The sequence below is a fragment of the Colius striatus genome, chromosome 8 (genome assembly GCF_028858725.1).
Source record: "Colius striatus isolate bColStr4 chromosome 8, bColStr4.1.hap1, whole genome shotgun sequence".
Lineage (NCBI taxonomy): Eukaryota > Metazoa > Chordata > Aves > Coliiformes > Coliidae > Colius > Colius striatus.
The window spans coordinates 3514602-3535693 of record NC_084766.1 but is presented as its reverse complement, the minus strand read 5'-3'; the positions used below and the strand labels follow the sequence as shown (position 1 = coordinate 3535693).

The window sequence follows — 21092 nt, the reverse complement described above, 5'->3', positions numbered from 1 at the left end:
CTTAAAGTGAAAAACAGTAAACTGTAGAAATACCATTCATTTTTTAAGCAATTCTCTAGTGCAAACGTCACATAAATTTACATAGAGACAGCACTATTAGACTCTTCTATGCTGGATAGCAGGCACATCTTCCACTTAAGTGTGAAAGCAGTGGGGAAAATCCTTTATTAAATCTAGGCCACTCTAGTGAAAAGTCAAAATCTTACCGCTAAGATGGATTCAAGAATGGAACCCTTAGGAGGTGTAAGTCTTAAGGCCACTGGATACAGAAATATATATATACAAATATATATATATACACATATAAATCCTTCTCAAAAACGTGGAATAAAGTGAAAAGCATGTGCACAGCCAGGACAGCTCTGCTACTGTTTCAACCTACAGCATTTATGAGCAATAACACGGTGAATCCAATTCACGTCACTTCCCAATAAACCTGCTTTTAGTTTCCACCACATTGTATGGTTTTATACTAACTCCTACAACAAAGCCTGGGTTACATGAAGATAAAATCAGAGTTTTATTACATAACTCTGAATACTGCTGGTGATCTGCTAATAAAAAGTAAGGCTGGCAGCATGGTGACCACAAGAATGCTGTTTGACTTGCCTCAGACAGCATGAAAAATGCCAAAAAGACTGAAAACTTGTATCAAATGTGAGCAAGGAAAAAGAAATCCAATAACTTGTATATATATTTCTCTAATCCATGTCTCACTTGCCTAAAGGTTACAGCTATGAAATTTACATCACTTCAGCAGACATTCTGTAAGTTTTGGACCCCTACTCAGAGTCATCATCAGTCCCAAGTAACTTTATGTTTTGGATAAAATAACCCCTTGCAATTTTTGGTGACGTTTCAGTTGGACATACACTATTTTATCAGGTTTCCATGTTAATTTCAGGTGACCTTTTGTGTAATCTAACTCATTAAAATTACACTAGGAACTAGAAATAGTTTGAGGGAGGGTTTACTTGTATATAATAGTGACTGCTCCAGGTAAAGCAGCAGTCCTTTATTCTGTGTCCTTTCATATTACCTTCATAACTACAGTAGAAGAAACTCATCACCATCATTAAATGCGATCAGAAGACAACACAACTGGCTGAATATAGTGTTGGGGTCACTCTTAGAGTATGTAAATGTTGTGTTACCTTGCTCTTAAAGAAGGAAAGGACCTAAGCAGGCACATACAAACATGTCAGCACTTCCTACATTCAGGAAGGGTTGTGCACACCTGCTCAACTCAAACATGTGCTGTGCAGCACAGAAATACTTAAAATAAGGTTCCTGACAGCTGAAATGAGAGTTACTCAAATTTCCAGGCATTTGGTAGCAGAACATGAATCAGTGCTTTCAGGACAGAGTAGATGTTTGTTTGAGACTCTGAGTTGGTTTCAGTGCAATATTTTCCCAGTAATAAAACAAAATTGGCATACCTTACCGTATCTACAAGTGAAAACACTAACCTGTATCTCTGGTAGTCATCTTCATCCTTCTCTTTGCAGACCAGTTCATTTGGGCAGGCCACGTTTCCAAGCAAACTGAGATACTGGAGTGAGGGCACAACTTCAGCCAAGTGGTCCAAAAGGTTTTCTAATTCTGTTATGTGTCAGAGGTTGTGGGTTAAGGATTCAATGACATTAATGAAGGGGGGAAAAAAAGCATTTAGAGTTGCATCGTTGCCGACTTAAACATAAATTTCAATATCTGACAGTCAAATTTAGTGTGGCATTCAGGAAAATGTCACATTAATTGTTCCAAGGGCAAACAGGGATAAACTTCAGTCAGTTTTTTGGCATGGAATGAAAGAATTTGGCTGGTTTGTCATTCTTTTCTCCTCCTTTCTTTCCTAGGTGGTTCGCTACAAAACATTAGAACTTTGACAAAATGATGGATGCTGTGTGGTAAAATGGCTAGCAAAGTGCTGGAGCCATGAAACTTTTCCAGCATGGAAACAAACAGTTTCACAGCACATTCATCACTAATATATTCAGTCCACTGGAAAATGAGGTTGTTTTTTGGTTTTTTTTAAAGAAAAAAGCAGCCAAACCACCACAACCCACTTTCACTCCCAACATATAAATGCTCTGAGTGCCACAGCAACACGTTCCTTATTACTCAATTAGTTTATGTGAATTAATGCTTCGCTAAGTGCAACTTAAAGACTTCAGTGGTACAAGCATTTTATACAGGAAGCTTTAAAGTCTTATAAACCATAAAAATTTTCATTGCAACAGCCTTGTATTTTGGTGTTCACGAGGCTTTTTAACTTAACTGTATTCCTCAGAACATAAATAACGATGACACACCTTCAATATTGTAAACTGTATTAAACAAGTAAACAAAGGTTCATCTTTTAACCACTGTAGTACTAGAAATCAGAGCTTACAATGAAGCAAAATAACACTGTTTAATCATTTGCACCCTGTTGATTGATCAAATAAAGCACGTTATTTTGTTAAAGTACGGTGTGACAGCCTCTAAGACTGAAACTGTAGTTATTTACTTTGACTTATATGCAAAGAAAAAGGTGCTACTCCTCAAAAAAGATGCCATGCATATGCATGTAAAAGCTTTTAAAGGTTTAAAAATCGATTTAGACAATAGTAATAATTATTCAAAACCATTAAAGGGTGTTTCAATGTTCTGTTTTTATCCAGTCCTGCTCTTAGGGACTGCAACTATTGTTTTAAATCCTCAGTTCACTTGTGTTGCTATTATTTATTCTTGATTTATGTGTTTCTGTTATCTTTGTTATTTTTAGCTGATGGAATTTACTTTATTTCTTCACCTCAATATCTTAAGGGCAACAGAAGCAATACAGAATGATAAAAAGAGCTTCGTTGTTAAAAATGTAGTCTTTCTTTTTTAAGAGAGAGTTTTTATTTCCAAACATGTCACAAGATCATGCTGACAATTACTGATTTTACTTTATTAAAAACCAGCGTATCTGCACTCATAGTTCATGTTCTGTCCCATAAGGTCTGAGGAATCATACTCAAATATGTTGCATGAGCAAGAAAAATAAGGGTTTGAAATTAGTTCTATGAATTATAAAGGTAAAAAGGCTAACTTTTAATTTGGCAAAACAACATTATGGAACATTAAATGTCAGCAAGTAATCAACCAGACCCTAAGAAAAAACTGTCTTTGTGTAGTACCATATGATATAAATCTTCTTTGTTAGCCAGGATGAATTCAGAATCAAAATTCGATGCTAATTCTTGTCTTTTCATAGCTCGACCTCAAGCTCATACATAAACTTTTGCCCGGCTCTTGCAGGAAGTATGTGACTGTGATGGGAAGGTCATGAACTGTTTTTCTACACATGTCCAAGTGAAAGGCTTTTTTAAATTTTCCTAAGACTGTTAGGGAAGTGCTTGAATCTGGCACCCTCCCTCAGCCAGAAGAAATACGTAATTGCTTAACTTGCAGAAAGATTCCCTGAGAGAAACAGTTCGTTATTGCAAAAGACAGTTATTTCCATAAGAGCAATCACACACAGGGGGGTTAGCTATTGCACAGCCTAGGTTCTATCTGGCCATTTCCTACTGAAAGGAAAAAAGAAGAAATCCACCTCAAATTAATGATGTATCTTCCTTCTCCAGCTAAGAATTAACTACCTACATAAGCTTATAACTTTTTTTTGTTTGGTTTGTACAAAATCCTGTAGCCTGGATTACAATTCCAGCTCTAGTTGGAACTACAAACCCTTCAAAGATTAGTTCCACAGTATTCAAGGCTACTACCAAGGAAGGACTAGTGTCATTCAAAGTTAAATTGTCCCCTGGGAATATTACATTTGAGCAAGGTCAACGTTGTAAACTCTGAGTGGATAGTATAATGCCACTTCACTTAGTCAATTTTAGGAGTACCTCACAAGCAAGGACAAGCATTTTGATGCTAAAACGTGCCTTGTGATAGTGAACATCGTAAAAAGACCATTCTGTTGTAGTTCTGAGAGGCTGTGTGGATTCACACAGAAACTACTGGATGATATCTCACATGTTCCACCGTTCCAGACCTCTGCATTCTCAGGAGTCTCTTTAGCTATGTCCTTTCACGAGTCTCTCCAGCACACTTCCAGGGCACAGACACTGCATGAATCAATTATACAGAGTAATGTAAGAGTCCAGCTGCTTTCAGTACTGAGGACTGACACTGGTCACCCCTGAACTGCATTCTATTCCCTCTCTTACCAATATTCATGGTATAAACATACCTGTGGTTGTTCTTGAGAGACAACTGCTTGTCAAATCTATGCAGAAACACAACTTAGCAGATTCTAAATGAAGCACAGAATCGTTTCAGCTGGAACTGACCTTTAAGACCACTGAGTCCAGCCTTTGTCCCAGCCCTATCAACCACCAGATTAGTTCCCTAAGTGCAACATCCAACCAGCTCTCAAACACTTCCAGGAAGGGTGACTCCAGCACATCCCTGGGCAGCCTGTTCCAATGCCTGACTACCCTTTCAGTAAAGAAATTGCTCCTAAATCACTCTATAACTCTACACAAAAGCTCTGCTAACATATAACTGTCCAAACATATTTTCTACCTCATGAGAGCATCTGAGATTTCTTTCTGTAGGCGTTTTTGTGCCAGCAATTCTTTCTACTAGTCACACACTCAAAAATACTGGCTTTATAAGAAAAGTAACCACTCTTGTTCTCTTTCTCAGTGAAAGTTTTTCTACCATTTTCTTCCAAAAAGTCTGCACTTACACTTTCCAAATTTTTAGCCATCCTAAAAGAGTTGCAGGGACAGTTTTTCATGTTCATGGATTCCTGTGATTGAACCTTCTGGAAGCAAAGAGACAGAGTAAAGAACAATGAGCTTTACATTCAAGATATTTTTAAAATACTCACACAGAGAACATCAGAAATATCACACAGAATCCCAGACCTCCATGTAGAAAGACCCAAAACTGTCATTCAAAAGTCTTCTGCCAACTAACCATCTGTCATGCAGGTGCTGCAATCAACCTAACATTAAAACAGCTGGATAGCACTTCTACCAGAGTCATAAATGAGTGAGGCACCTATATTTATTGCCATTTGAAACATTTGCTTCAATTAAATTTATCACAAACACGATGTAGCAATCACAAGCTATTCCACAGGCAAATAGCCTTGAAGCAGAAGTTACCAATTCTCTTCTGAATTCAGTGCAAAAAAGATCTTTGCCACCTGAACGCTTTTCCATTAGAATGTGCTAGGTCTTCAAGGTTGGATAACCACAGAAATAGCTTGCAATATGCAAGTATACATCTTCCCCTTCTCTATGGGCAATAGGATGTCACGCACAGTCATTTGTATGCCACGTTCTGGCCTGAATCCTATCTGGTACGGAGATAGGTCCTTGAGATAAGGTCTTGTTCATCAACTTTAAAACCATTTTACTCAAGAAAGAAAAGGTGTGGCACAGGTGTCATTAAGTCCATACAGCTCATGGAGAGCTTCCTGAATACTGAATGCTTGGAGAAAAAACACCTCATGTTGCTTTCTGAAGCAGCATCAGTTTTCTCTGTGCAGCTAGAGCTGCCAGTGCTTTTAAGGGTATTTCCTTACACGTTCCAAGGCTGTAGATTCAAAGACCAGATTTCCACGTCATTAGGTACAGAAATGCGAGAGAAAGAGAGAGATTTCTATGCCTACACTCGAATTACACTTCTAGTTCTCCAGAGAGGTCCATCCAGAAAACACATGTCCTTTCTTTCAAAGGTTCCTTTTTTTAATTTGGGGGATTTTTTTTTTCTTTAAACACTGTTCTGCCCAAGTGTTGCTGGAGACAACATAAAAGACAACCATGAATAAAGCAGCAGCTCACCATTTATTCAAACATTACGGTACCTGGAGTTGAACTGGTCCAAGTGCTGCTGTTGAACAGGATAAGGAATTACCTGGACAGAAAAATACCCTTCCAGAAATGTTTGGTGTTAAGCCTTCACATTAACCAATTCTTACTTCTACAGAAGAGGAGACTGCGAGGGGATCTTATTAATATTTACAAGTATATAAATGGTGGGTGTCAGGAGGTTGGGGCATCTCTTTTTTCTATTGTGTCTAGTGACAGGACAAGGTACAATGAGATGAAGCTGGAACACAAAAAGTTCCAATTAAACATAAGGAAAAATTATTTTATTGTGAAGGGGATGAAGCACTGGAACAGGCTGCCCAGGAGGATTGTGAAGTCTCCAAAACCCACATGGACGTGCTCCTGTGTGACCTGATCTAGGTGGATCTGCTTTGGCAGAGGGGCTGGACTAGATGATCTCTAAAGATCTCTTCCAATCCCAACTCTTCTATGATTCTGTGATTCCAGAAGTAAGATTTTTGGCTGACCAGATATGGTGGTTCCATAACAAGCCATACTTGGGTTCAGCTAAATTCACAATTGTTACAAGGAGAGCTCAGAAGTTCACATAGGAAGACTGCTGTACCACTTCAGCTTAGATCTTTATTTAGTGGAGACAAGGATCTGCACACGATAAAAGACGATTTAGGTCTTTAACATATTCACTCAATCTAAACATGAAGTCCTAAGCACTTAATATAATGAGATTCTGGTCAGACTGGGACTTGTAGGTCTCCAAGTACCTCAGGGACAATGTAGGAACAAGGACAAAGTCAAATATTTCACATGTCCTCTAAATCACTCAAAGCCTAGACCTAGCTTCAATGTCTGCATTCTACAAATACATCCAACATCTGGATTTGAAAGCAGCTTTCGTATCAGTTCTTCAGAGGCATATGGAATGTATGTTAAATGGATGACCACCTCATTGGATTGAGTAAAGAGATTTTACTTCAGAGAATCACAGATCTGGATCATTGTCAGACTTGGCTATTTGGAAAGGAAACTGAATATCATCTGATACATTTGCCAAACTATCACTGCTGCCCTTTAGAGTAGTTTTAACAGACACTGAAAGGATTGAAATGTAAAGGAAATTGAAATGTCTGTACTACAGTCCCATTGTTACACCAGTCATGACCAGTACAGTGAAAAGCCATGAAACTTCACATCTGTGTAACACACACAGAGGAACAAATCTATTTATAAGTTTTCTGACATTCTCAGCACCTAGTGTACACACTTTAGGAAAAAATGAGTCTTCTCATTACAAGCACAGGTGATTGCATTCATGCATCTTATTGCAAAATTAGCTTCCTGCCTATCACCCATCCATCCTATTCTGTACTTCTTTCTGCCATCCATTGTGTCTGATAGAGAAACTAAGATCTGTTTCCCAAAGTCAATCAAACTTCTGGAAAAACTAGTACTCTATACATGTGAAAAAAAGCACATTAGGGACACATAAATCAATACTACACCATGTTGGTAACTGTTTTCTCTGTCTTTTGGCTATACAGACTGCATTTGAAAGTATTTTTAACAGACTACACATACCAGGAAAGTAAAATATTTAAATTTGCTGCTTCTACTTTTAGCAGGAACTGAAATACGCACTCACTCTTTGAAGAAAAAATACTAGATGATTCTTCTAAGTGTTCACTTGATTTACAGGTGAGCTTTCACATTTGCACAGTGTATCCAGACATCATGTTAGGAGTGCTCAAATGTTATTTGCAGATGCAACACCACACATTAAGTGGACCATGTAAAAGGAATAGAAAGCTCTTGCCAGAACTATCAAAATGAGATTTGAATCCAAACAAAGCCAAAACAAAAGGAGAGGATTGGCAAAGAGTACAGTACATATTAAGACAGACTCAGGAAAGCCTTCATATGAGTTTTTAATTTTACATGTTATTCCAACGTTCACAGGAGTCAAATTGGCTTTTTGTTTGTTTTCATACCTCTCTCTCATTTATGTATATGTGGTAATATCCCACCAACTGAAGTTTTGTTTCAGATCAGTATTGTTTGCTTACCAACATCCTTTCTGTAGCACTACTGTCACACACTAAACTATCTTTTCTGTAACATGTTTCATTATTCTATTAAGTGCACATTGTTGTTTGAATATATTTCAAAGAATTCTATAAATAAAACATTCATTAAAAGAAATTACTCAAAGATGATCTTTTTCAAATATGGTGTCCACACTGAAGAGAATAATCTGGGAGGTCTCTGTGCCACTGAAGACTCTTGTACCTTCCCTACAAGAGACTGTTACTCTCCAGGGCTCAAAACGTTCACGATGGACAGCAGTTATTTCTTCTTCTCTGGGGAGTTTGTATACATTAGGTGTCTTACAAACACTTCTGCAACTCAATTACTGGCAGCACACTACAAAATAGACACATTATTTCTATAACCTGGCCAGCTCCACACTCTCAAAGCTCTAATTTCATAGTTATAAGATTGAATTTGAAAAAATCCCAGGATGGACCAAATCCTTCTTAACGTGTTATCATTGACTTTGAGAGCTTACACACTTGACAAACAGTACATTAAGTGTGTCTGTAGGACCAGCAAAAACACTTCAAAGAACAGTAGTTGACAGTGTATTTTTCTTTTCTCTCTGATTTTGTTCACCGAGCTCTTACTCGACACACCTGCACTCCTCTTGGTAAGTGCAAAGCTCTTCCTCCTTGACATCCCCTCCAAAGGACAAATATACTCAAGTGCTTTTGGGTGATACAGGCAAATTTACATTTTATGCTTTGTAGAAGAATATTTCCCAGCACCAGACTTACCACCATCCAATAGCATCAGCAAAAACAGTCCTCTACATTCTTCATCAAAGCACATTCAGTTCAGATTTAACCGTGGCATCAAAGGTTACTGAAATCCTACCCAGAGAACCTGAGTAATAACCAGAAATTCAGCCAAATACCTAGTACAGTAATGATCATTACTGCTCAAAAGACACACTTGGCAAACTTCCAGGGCCCCAAGAATAAAAGTTACTCTGCTAATTTTTTCTTTCATTTGTTTACAGAGTCAAAAAAGTGCAGAAATCATAGAATCTGCAGCTATTTTTATTCTACTCCATAGGAGGATTTTGCTCTAGTAGGAGGTAAATTGCTCTCTGTTTACACTGTCTGTAATAGAAGCCTGCAGTTGAGCAGCCTTGTCCTCACACTGCAATTACAAGAAGGCGGCTTTCATGCTCTGTGCTCTAAGACTCCGACTGGCCTCAATTGGTCTTTTGGCCACAATTTCATCACCTTTCACTTCGGTAAAACTGTATTTAACGCATCTTCCTCTTTCCAGAAGGGTTAAAGCACAGGAAAATCATTTCATAATTAAGTCCAAGCCCAGTCCTTTGGAGATAAGTGGGTTTTTACAGACCGTTGTGGACTGGGGGCTAAGATTCAGCAGAGTACTTAGGCAAACGCTCCACTAGAGGTCAGCGTGGCACAGAACCGCGGGCGCAGCCGCCGCCAGCATCTCCCTCCTCCTGCTTTTATCTGTTACAAAGATTTCTGCGGAGCCATAACTTAAATCTCTCCCTAAAAAAAAAGGAGCAACAGGAAGATATAATGGTGCATTTCATTTATGAATGACCTATAATAAATTACTATGAAGTATTCCAGGTGCCAAAGGAGCGAATGCTTTGTCTGCGCGTGAACTATATTTCACGTGCTTTAATTTGGCTGACACATAAAACTCATTTGACATTTTGCAGGTATTTCTTTGAAAGGATATTTGGTTCTTGTTGAGCGTCAAGGTATGAAGGTGGGGTAACCTGGGTAACAGAAGGTCATTTCCAAGTAGATTGTTGTCCAAGATCAGCTCTTCCAAATAACCGAATGTTTTCAGTCCTTCCAGTGACCTGCAAACGACAAAGGCAAGAGGAAAAATGATACTCCACTAAATCAGGGAGGCCATTATGAGCTGAAATAAATATTTTAACCTTCCCTTTCAGGAGTGGGAATAGTTTTGGTTTGGGCCTGTCAGGAGAGTGAATGACAAGCATTAGTGGCAAGGGGAGTGCTGGCACTGCAACACATCCTTCACATGCTGGCAGGATGAAGGATGGGGGTCACTTAGTGAGTAGCCAGGATCCAAAACAAAAGGCTTCAGATATGGGGCCTGCAGGATGAATTTGTCAATGTCTTGTGCCTTCAGGCACCCAGCCTCGCCTGACCCTAACCTCCATTCCCAAGATAAATAACTCTGTCACAGTTCACCTTCATTCCCTGGACACAAATTTAAGTTGTCATCCATCATTTCTGCCAAGAAATATCATACCCTGCTAACAATAATAAATACAACTTCAAGTATCATTTCTTAGCAGTTACCTTACATGCAATAGGAGGAAATGGAGAAGGGCTTTGAGTTTGGAGGGGTTTTTTTTTTCCCCCTTTTTATTAACCACTTAATTTGCTTGAGTCCCTGCAAACAAAATAAAATGTTCCCTACCAAATCAAATGCAGAATTACTCCAGACAGAAAAGGCATTTGCTTTCTTTTTGGAACTTACTGTGCCACTACTGTCAAGCCACAGGTCAGACTGCAGAGAGCAGCTTTAAAAAGGAGCATTTCACAACATGGAAGCGCAAATGATGGATTGTAAATAAACAAGATTCCTGAGGCAGTCATTCCTCCGATAGCAAAGTACAGGGGCAAAAAAAAAACCCAACCTAAAAAGAACACTTTGGTACCTTGTTAAGGCATCTATTCCAAACTTGGTTCTTAATGCTTGCACATTCCAGTGAGGGGAAAAAAAAAACCCACCCAACAAACCACACATTAATCAACTAAGACACATGGTATAGGGAGCATACACAGACACGCATTCACAGCTCATTCACCTACCAGACACCTAAAGATATGCTGAGATTGCATGATTTGACAGCTGATCTACTATGCCTACCAGTGGGGAGATCATCACTGTATCTCCTGGCTGTTTTATAAAATGTGATGAATAAGGGAGATGCAGTCTATACTATTTATTCGGTTCCCAGTGACATTTATACTGATGGGATTTCCTCACTCTCCACTCCAGTTTTTTGGCAAAGATCAAAACACAACCAAGGTCTCTGTCAGAGAGTTCTACAGGCACTACTGCTGAAGGAAAATACAAATATTATTGGAAAGTATATGGGTTTCAAATTAGACAATTTAACATTCATCTGTCCAAGAAAAACAAGACTCTGCTTTGGTAGATACAAGTTACTGACCACTTATAAATCACAGTTAGAGGCTTCAAAGAACCAAAAGAAAGCAAACCCGTGACCGTAGCATTGGGTACTGTACACTAAACTACCAATAGTCAAGTAACAACACTGAAACACTGTCTTTCAGTCCAAGGACTCCAAAGAGCTCCCAGTCTGTTGACTTGGGGTTCTGAAAGGGAGACATAACTATTACTAATGTCATTTGGATGCTGGGCAGCCAGACCTGAAGAGAATTCGCCATGCCATACCCCATGGCATACCCATACTGTTTCAATGCATTGAGACTGCAATTACTGAAGCTGAAAGAACAAAAGTCTCTATTATAACATGATACTGAAAGGACCACCACCCCAGCAAAGGCTGCACTTTTTGCCTTTAAGAAGCTGTTTCAGAAGAACTCAAGTCAGGCTACAGAAACTGTGCACCCTTTAAGAGCTGCACCCGCACACTGTATGAAGGTAACAAATTCAGCAAAGGGTCACTGCAGCAGACTTGGTTTTGCCAAAGTCAAGATCAGAAGAGTGACTGACAAATTTTTCAGACAGTGCTTTCCCCCAAGTACCTTTAGAAGGTAAAAGAACTCAGAGGAAGTAGCTATGAGTTTATCAAGCTGTTGTGAGTTTCCATTTCAGTTTATTTGACAAACCTAGTTTAGTAAATTCCTCTTAAATACTCTTTATTATATAAATAGTGGATTATTTCCAAACCTCACATTTCAATGTAAGACTTGGACTTGCCAAAAGAGTTCAGAGAAGGCCACCTCCTTGTCAACACCACAGAGCCTTATGGGATGTTAATAGGTCCTTTGTGAAAAAACATTGCTTGGGCTCTGGTCAGTGTCAGCATCAAAATACACATTGTTCCTGAGTTATGTTATGCAAATATAATACTCTTATCATGAGAATCAGCAAATGGTTGGCAACTGGCAACTAGAAGAAAGCACATATCCAAAACTGCTGCAGGGGAGACATAAAACAAAATGACAAGCCATGAAGTGGGACAAAAGGCCTTGAAACACTAGAGGGAGTTGCCTATTGAAACAGCCTTTCTTTCACAAGCCTGGGCCGAACACAAGGGTACTAGTTTCATAGATAGGCAGAGAAAATTGTGCACAAATCTCCTTACACCTGTCTGGTTTTGATAATTTTTTGCCATGTAATGTTATTAACTGCTCAGTTAAAAAAAAGGAGCCGTGTTACACAGGGGGTTGCTTATTAATTGTTGTTTTCGCGTCATCAGAGCAGTGTGGGCTTGGTGATTTAATCACCTAAATTCAGAGGCCTGGGAGATGGGAGGGGTTGCCACAGTACAGACAGAGGGTGTAGCTATTACCATACATTTACATCCATATATTATTTTGCTACTCACAGAGTTGGGTTTTTTCTTTCATCTTAGAAGAAAAAAAAAAACTTGGAAGACAGTTGCTAAAAAAAGCAAAAGAGGAAAAGCTGTGTTTTGCTGTAATTCAGTGGTACTAGGTACTAAATTAAAAGCTACAATCACTAATAACATGACACACAAGAAAATATTGCCCAGACTGAAAAGTTTTAAGTGGAATCTATGCAATAGGTTTTACAGTACAAACTTCAGCAAGTCTCATCACAGTTTCCCATCTGCAGGTGAGGGATAAGAAAGGACTGCCATCATGAATTGGTCTTGGAAAGCATTTTTGAGAAGCTGAGGTGGAAATCAGCACACAATACTGGAACTTTTAATGAGGTTGAGAGGGTTATTTTCATGTTGTCCAAGTATCAAGTATTTTCGTGTGAGTCCTTTACAAAAGATGAGCACGTATATACGTGCAGCACAGCAAGAAGCACCCTAAGAGACAAGTATAAAATGAGGGAAAACCCACAAAGAAAGAGAACCAGTCTAAAATCAAATCTGCACTGTTTCCTCATAGGCCACAGCTGAGAAAAAAAAGCCTCCTCGACTTGGCATGTTAAAAACACACAATCTCACCACCATGATACAACCAGCACTGAAGGGACACTGGCAAGTAGTTGCTTTCCTTAGTTTCAAAAGGCTAATAAACATCACTAAGGTATACGGAAGGTTGCTTTTCCCTGCTCTAATGATACGAAAGCTGCCCATTATCTCACCCACAGGTACCATCTCAGTTACCTCATTGCAGGGCTCACACTCTGCTCCCAGAGGAGAGCAAGTGCTGCCAAGAGATTTCCATTGCAATTTCCAAAGTCACATCAAACCGACAAAACATCACAATGTATTCAGCGCCGCCTCATTCAAACAGAAAAAACTTAAAGTTTCCACTGTAATTAACCCTATCCTCGTTAAGATAATTATGATCAAGCTCCCTGTCACAGCTAATATCACAGCATCATTGCCTATGGCTCACGCTTTGCCCTCATTAGCTTACAAAAACACTGCGCTAAACAGGAAACTGATTCCCTCTGCAAAATGACTTAAGATGTTCTGGAATCAGACAGTAAATAATCCTTTAGAATACAAAGGTCTCAGAAACGTCATTTTATCCAAGCCCATCAGCTAATCAGTCTGATTTCTTCCAGCTTTCTTTTCCATAATTCATTCATGGTCTGTAACAAAGTTTTAATCATAAAGGAATGTCATGGCAAAGGGGTTTTTTTTTCTCATTACATGTGTGCATGGCAACTGTCAACTACACTATTTCATTTGGTCCCTCTGGCCTGACAGGGATTTGGTTACAATGAAAGTAAAGAGCAGCTCTTCATTTTGGTAGTATTTGACAATGAAAGCATGAGAGCTTTATAAATGAAGAAAAGCAGAAACCTCTCAAGTAATGGAGAAACCTTGGTACTCTGCAGTTGTCCTTGTCTGGAAGAACAAGCTGTTCAGAAGTATGTGCTGAAAAAGAAGTGTTCCTCACATTTTACTCCACCTCTCCATTAATAAGACAGCTGCCTCATATCTAATGACTTTTTCCTCCTGTTTAACAGGAAAAGAGAGAGCAGTTAACAATATGTAAATGAGAGAGTTTGGATTTAGCCTTGAAATTGATTTGCACTCTGTTGACAAGAGATAGCCATTACCAGAAGTTAAAGACAGAGCCCTTACAAAACAAGAGCTTTTGAAAATACCTTTTTTTTTTCCCCTGCCTTTTATCTTTTAAGACAATACAGAAGAGCAGAATCAACACCAAAACACCCTAGTACTAGATCATTTCAGTAGTTAAATAGAAATACATTTTCTATTTCTCCAGCACCTGCCAAGCTAAAGCAGCACAAAGCACTTCTTTAAAAAAAACATTAATGAATTACTCTTCAAAAACCTGCTGAGCTTAAAATTCCATTTTGTAGTAAAGCAGAGAGAGGTTAAGTGACTAACGAAAGGTGACCTCCAGCAATTTTCTAAGAGACAAGAAATAAAACCCAGAGCTCCTGACTTCTAGTCCTTTTGACTTAACCCACCAAAACAAAACAAAGAGCAATAAATAAATGCTGTGTGTATAAAAGCAGAAGAGGGACACACGCATAGGTTTAGATTTTGCATCATTTCCTGAGAATGCAAAACATCATTTCAGGTTTACTTGCTTTGATTCCTGTTCAATTCTAAATTCCACTTCAGCTGAAACACAGCATACAAATGAGGGGGAAAACCCAAGCCATTTCCAATCCTGTTCTGTTGGTGGGAGGGGTTCAGTGAATCTTCCCTGCAAACTCCCTTGGGCTGAGGCCTCTGTCAGAATTCTACGCCTAATCCTGTTTTGAGGGGCTCTGCTCTAAACACACTTCTCACCTGTGAGTACAGCAAAGTAACTAACTCACTTGAAGGGAAAAAGAGGGGCTAGAATTCAGTTCAAAATGCATGAAAAAAACCCCACCACTGTCACTATTATAATCACAAAAGCACTGCAAATCCAAGGTTTATGTGTTTCCTGCACATAGAGACAGTAATGACAGTAAAGCATCCAAAAATGACCTCTACAAGAATTCTGCAGCCCTACTCTGCATTTATAACTATTTTTCTGCATGCTAACAAATCCAAAAAGAAAACAGAATGGAGTATGTAATGGACAGTCCTGACATGACTCCTGGACCAAAGCAGAACAACAAAACCTATGTCTCAATGCAAGCCGAGAATCTCCAAAATTTGTAACATGGGCCAGGCCCCAAGTTAGACAAGTCACAAAACATCAATTACAAAACTCTGTTGGATGGATAGCTAGCTTACCAATGTTTCCAAAACATGAAATGCTTTGTTTTGCCTAATATCACTGGCAATGTCAGTATTTTTCAGGCAATCTAGAGATAGCGTTTTGCATCACTTCCAGTCAATCTGCTTCCAGCTTTCTGATGAGAGAGAAAATATCCAGAAGCATCTCATTGTATAAAACTTAAAACAAGCCTGTGAATACAGTCAGTAGAACAGAAAATGGAAAGAAATGAACGAATTGAATAATTAAATACCTTGGAAGAAAAGTTCTCCATAAGAAAAGACTAAACCTGTGTCATGAACTGGATCTACAATTAGTTTCTGAGTTTATTCACATAAAGGTCGCATTTAACTTTTGGACATACAATGAAATGAAAATCCATCCCTCTTTTTTCCCTTTTTCTTATACACTGAAAGGATATAAAACTATAGTGGGACACCTTAACCAAAAGACTGGGATGAAAACATCTTGCACAATAATCATAAACCAGAGCTACATAAGCACATTAAAATGGTGGGAATCCATGAAAACCCAGTCTTCATCTGCTTTCTATAGTCGTGTTCCAAGTCTTATGCAGCAAATTCCACTGCTTAAAATTAAAAAATCCCGAACTATGCAACTCCTCCAAGCCACTGCCCACTCTCAAACCTCAAAGAAAACACAAACAATAATAGAATCGAAAAAAAACCCAGACAAAAAGAGATGAGGCCTTGTGAATTCCAAATGTTCATTTCACAAATACCAAACCCTTTCCTACCACAAACCTTTTCCTACCAAAACAGAAATGTGGAATTTTTTGAGAGAGATTTTGCTATGAAGTACCAGCTCCTCAAATAATGGAATTACCTGACAGAACAATGCACTTTTATCTCATCCATCTGTAGAAATCCAGTAACTCCCTATAGCCAGCGACAAAAAATGGGCACTTCGAGAAGGTGAATCAGACCTTCAGGTGAGGAACAGGGAGGTACATACTGTGACCATGGCCTGTTTGTCCAAAGTCTTGCAGTGAAATGAGAGAAACTGTAACGTTAAGGTGAAATAGACAGTTACAGTTGTGTCCCATATACCTGATGAAACAAACTACAGATCCCAGTTACACTTTTCAGCAGCTCACAATAACACATTAGAGATAACCATTCAGTCATTTCTCCACCATTCAAAAAAGTGTTAACACTGCCATTTCCTGAACTTGGAGGAATTCATAGTATTAGTGATTAGAAATAGCAAAACATCAAGCCAAGGTTTACAGAATCTAAAGTTGATAAAAACAAAAGCCCTAAAACCCTATAGAGTATTTATTCTTAAAGCTCCTCTCATCTCCAAGTTGAGAACCTATTTATAAATCCTCTAAAAACCAGTATTATAATGGATATATGAGCAAATTCAAGTGCAAAGGCAGTTCCATAATAAAAGCTTTACTGTATCTTGGATCAATCTGTCACTCTGCAATTCAGATAGTAACCTGACTCCTCCCCTTTTTGCACAGAGAAGGGGGGTGTAACAACCCTGTAGAGTGAGTAAAGCCCATTTTGACTACTAGAGTTCAGTGAGAAGGGGGGAAAGAAAAGTAATTTTTCTCCCATCTTCCACAACAACCAAGGCTGAGGATTGACAAGCAAATTGACGCACTGCTCAGAGGGCAAAAGATAAATGTTTGATGAATTGGCCATTGCTGGAGGAGTGATGGGCTTCATATGTGCATAATGGACTAGCTGCCGTTCAATTCAGATTGCCTGCCAAGATAAGAAACCATAATGAATGGACCAAGCACAGCCTGTGCCATAAGAAAGTATAATCTGACTAGTTTTAATAAACTTAATAAAAAAGATGAAGCAGAGAGGGGCAAGGGGACTGGCCTTTGTGACCAGCTCTAAGAGGTGCGAACAACTAATAGACCACTCAAGCATAATAGCAGAGAATTGTTAATGGACATCACACCGAATCACTCGGTGTTACAAAATATCTTCAGAACAACTTAAAATCACAAGGGCTTACATGTGCACATACTACAGGCACCATAGTAGTCATTACATGGCATGTAACTGTCACTGATTTATTATTTCCTTCTGTTACCTGTCCTGCTTTGTCTCCCTAACCTCCTTTATCCCCTCTGCATGGCACCTTAGTCTGTACCCAGATCCCCACAAGCCATCAATAGTTTTACCAACACATCATCAGAATTCAAAATAACCCTTTCACTGGAACCCAACAAAACTCAGGCTGAGTTTCCAAAAGAAAGGTTTTGGCTGCACAACTACGTCACTAACTTTCACTCCTAGTGGAAAAACATCTTGTACCATCAGAAGTGTTCACCCTTGATGTAATTTCATTTGGTTTTGTGAGCTGTTTCCACTAAGCATGATAAATTTGCCAGCACAGTTAAAGCACAAAAAGCTCAAGACCATCAAAAAAACCTTTCTAGCACAGACAAGAACAAGTTGCCAGCAATAGGCTGTTTAGTCTGGCATTTGGTATGCTGGATACTGTTCCCCATCTGCACCCATAACCTCTTAAGTTCTGACCTTTGCAGCACCCATCAACACAATGAAAAGTCATTAAAATTAAAACAAAACTTACAGTATTTTACTGTGTATAGGTATATAACAGTGTAAAGGCTGGTAATCACCACCATTTTCACAGTGAGCAGCGTATACACACAGGGCCATTTTTGCTTTTCCTTTCTCATTATTTAGCCACATGAATAACAGTGCCTCACTTTCTGAAGCTTACCAGACATTGAGACCTGAATCTGTGACTGAAAATGCTAAAGGAGTCAACAAGAGAAAAAGCAGTCCTGGCTTTTAAGGCAGTGGGATTAGATCAACAATCTATTTCTTTGTTAAGAATGAAAGGGCAAGAACACACCCTTGTGTGTGCATATAACACACAGTACTTAGCCAGGCAGAACCGATTTTCTTTTTAGGTAGGGAAAAAGAAGGAAGAGGAGGACTGCAGAAAGATCCTCTTGACTTAGTGCAGCTAGAAAACACATTATACAGAATAGCATCACTGTTTGTTTTCTTGTTTGCAGTTTTCTCCTTTGATGATGAAAAATAAATAAGGGAAAGTAAAATAGTCTACTTGGGTAAGTATTCAGACTACCACTCCCTTGATGTCAGTTATGCAGCCTGGGTCATATTTTAAACAGAAAAGATTATATGCAAGATGGATGTCTAGTTTTCAGTATAAATTTTATCCAACTCCAAAAGGAAAGTAACTCATTATCAAGCAGCTCAGTAAGGCTCCCACTACTGAAGGAAATAAAGTTTTACGACAAGAGGGTCTCTCTCCTCTCTCTCTCTCCCTGTGAGTGAGAAAGTGAGTGCAAGAATAAGACAGAAAAGGAAGGCTCAGGAGTGCTGGGTGAATTATAGACTGCCTCTCAAGATTCACAGCTCTTCGTGGTAGGAGGTTAATATTCTCACATGTCATTAGGTCTGCTGGCTCTACTGATGGCTCATTGAATCAGGCAGCAAATTATTTCCTCATGCTGCAGAGGACACCACACTTCAAAGGGAAGGAGCCAGGGTCAAGACGGCTCTCCAGTTCGATTAATGAGTTGGGATCAGCAGAGGTTGCCTGTAGGTAAGAATGTGACTGAAGCTTTTGACAAAGCTGACTTTTTGAACAGGACTTGACCCAGGCCCCTTACTCCCCTCCCCACCAAATTTTATTTCCAACATTTGCCTCTGACTGACCTGCTCAGGCCTGTTGGGATAGTTTTGACCTCCTCAGTCTTTGTTACCAGACACAGGAGCTGTCTGCCTGTATTTGATGTGTCTCTCCCTAAAGGCCACATCAGCTTATCCAGGCTCATCAAAATACTTTAGAACTGCACAGCAAAATAAGATAGAGTAGATTCATTTGAAATTTTTAATTTTCTCATGAAATTTGTTGAGAAAGGGGAAAGATCGCAACGAAACCAGAAGACATTTCAGCTTTTAATAGTATTAAGAAAGACTTCTAAATGCTGTTAAATGCAGATAAGAAGAATAAAGATTATTAGAAATATAAAACTTGTATCCTAAAATGATGGAAAAGCTGAAAATCTATGTTCCTGCTTACATGGATTTGCTGACTAAGAATATTCCTAGCAAATAATAGAATAGCATTATATAGAATATTCCTCTAGAAAGTTTTTATTTGTATTGCCATGGTAGCAAGAGATTAGAGACAATTAAAACTTAACAGCCACTGCATTCATCTCTTTCTAAATGCTCAATGCTGTCCTCGGTTTGATGTCTCTGAAGTATTTTAATGCATATTTAAATAGATTTAATAAAGTACTGAAGTGAGATCCAATGCATTAATGTTTTTTGATAGGATCTACTTTAAACTGCATACTTTGTCAAACAAATATGAGTAACTGAATCAACATGTAAGCCTCCATTGGTAAGCTTCCAAAAAAGAAAAACCAAACCAAAACCCACATAGCTTCTGATTATTGAAATGAGAGTTATGTCAATTACACCAACACAATTTTTCACACAAGCTTCCAAATTTGTTATGCACTTAAAAAATGTACAGCCTTATTTTTCTGCATCAAGACTCTACGTTGACCTTCAATGTTTGTTTTAATCACGGTACAACTTTTAATATCCTCTTGCTAAATATTTTGCTTATCATCATCCTTAATGTCAAGCACTTGCTACACAAAAAGTTCACAGTATGCTTCAAAAAAAAAAAACAGTTTAAGGTAAAACATCAGCCCAGTGATATCCAAGGGTAGCAAAAAGGTGACTGTTCAAGCTTTGTAGGTTTAAGCTTTCTGTTGGCACAGGTACCCGAGTTGAAAAGCTGCAAGTCTAGGTTGGAAATCAGAACACTTCTATTTTAAGAGGTATTGAGCAAGCAACAGTTCTTATAGACCTTAAAACAAAAAGCTGGGACATGAGTGCCTTAAGACCAGATCACTTTGGTGCCTTTAACAATAATTTAGGAAATTTAACTCTTGGGTTATAGTTAAAAAATCTTTTCATGATCTCCAAGAGTAAGGCAACTTTATTCCTCTATGGGTTTTTTGCACTCAAGACTTTATTTGTAACAGATTTCCTTACTGTAACTAATATTTAAGCCCCAAAAGTCTAGAAACAGATTATTACATCTTTAAACCTTAGGGTTAAAAGCATACAAGATCTATGCACGACTGAGCCAAATAACCAGAATCATTTCAAGGAGACTAACAAACTGCTAAACAGCACATTTTCCACATGGATGTGCTTTACTCTCAAATGCAAGTATACACAAGCAAGAGACAACTTTTTTTCCTTTTACTTATGCCTGTGCAATCTCTAGTGAGTTGTAGATTATGCAAGTGGAAGCTTGCAACACCAGAATAGCTGTAAGAGGGGAAACACTTTTTCATGGACTTGTTTAAACAAAGTAACTGTGTTACTGGGTCTGTCATCAGTGTTAACATTATATCCTGTTTCTTGTCTTTCTAGAAAGCCAATGGCATACCAGAGACCATTTATGAAATGTATTTATGTGTCTTGTATAATACTTAGCAGGAAGGTATGAATCCCATGCAGAAGGACAAGTCCAGCTGGAGTGGGATGCAACTGGACAGTTTCACGCTCCCAGGGAGAAAAAGGAAATAGCTGTGTTCAGGGCAAGGAGGAGCCACTCAGTCTATACAAACCAGAGAACCACCAACAGTTTCCACACACCATCAGCAGAGCTGCTGGTTTCTGGCAGCACTAAATCAAAACTGATGGCAGGACTAAGAAGATGCATTGCTGAGGCACCTGGGCCGAAGCAGTACCTGCTGGAATTCATTCCAGGCATCCTAGAAAAGATGGATTTAGCAAGTGAAAAGGGGGCGTGTCAAGCATTT

General features: G+C 38.8%; 1 protein-coding gene across 4 annotated transcripts in view; it reads right to left on the bottom strand.

Annotated features, from left to right (window-relative positions):
* The window catches only part of LRMDA (leucine rich melanocyte differentiation associated), a 666943-nt gene that overhangs the window by 270725 nt on the left and 375126 nt on the right, over positions 1-21092 (bottom strand). For all 4 annotated transcript variants that reach the window (XM_062001285.1, XM_062001282.1, XM_062001283.1 and 1 more), the window contains 2 exons: positions 9619-9750; positions 1470-1604 (listed from right to left, as the gene is read on the bottom strand). In XM_062001285.1, the coding sequence (XP_061857269.1) occupies positions 1470-1604; positions 9619-9750 (267 nt within the window). The remainder of the gene's footprint in view (positions 1-1469; positions 1605-9618; positions 9751-21092) is intronic.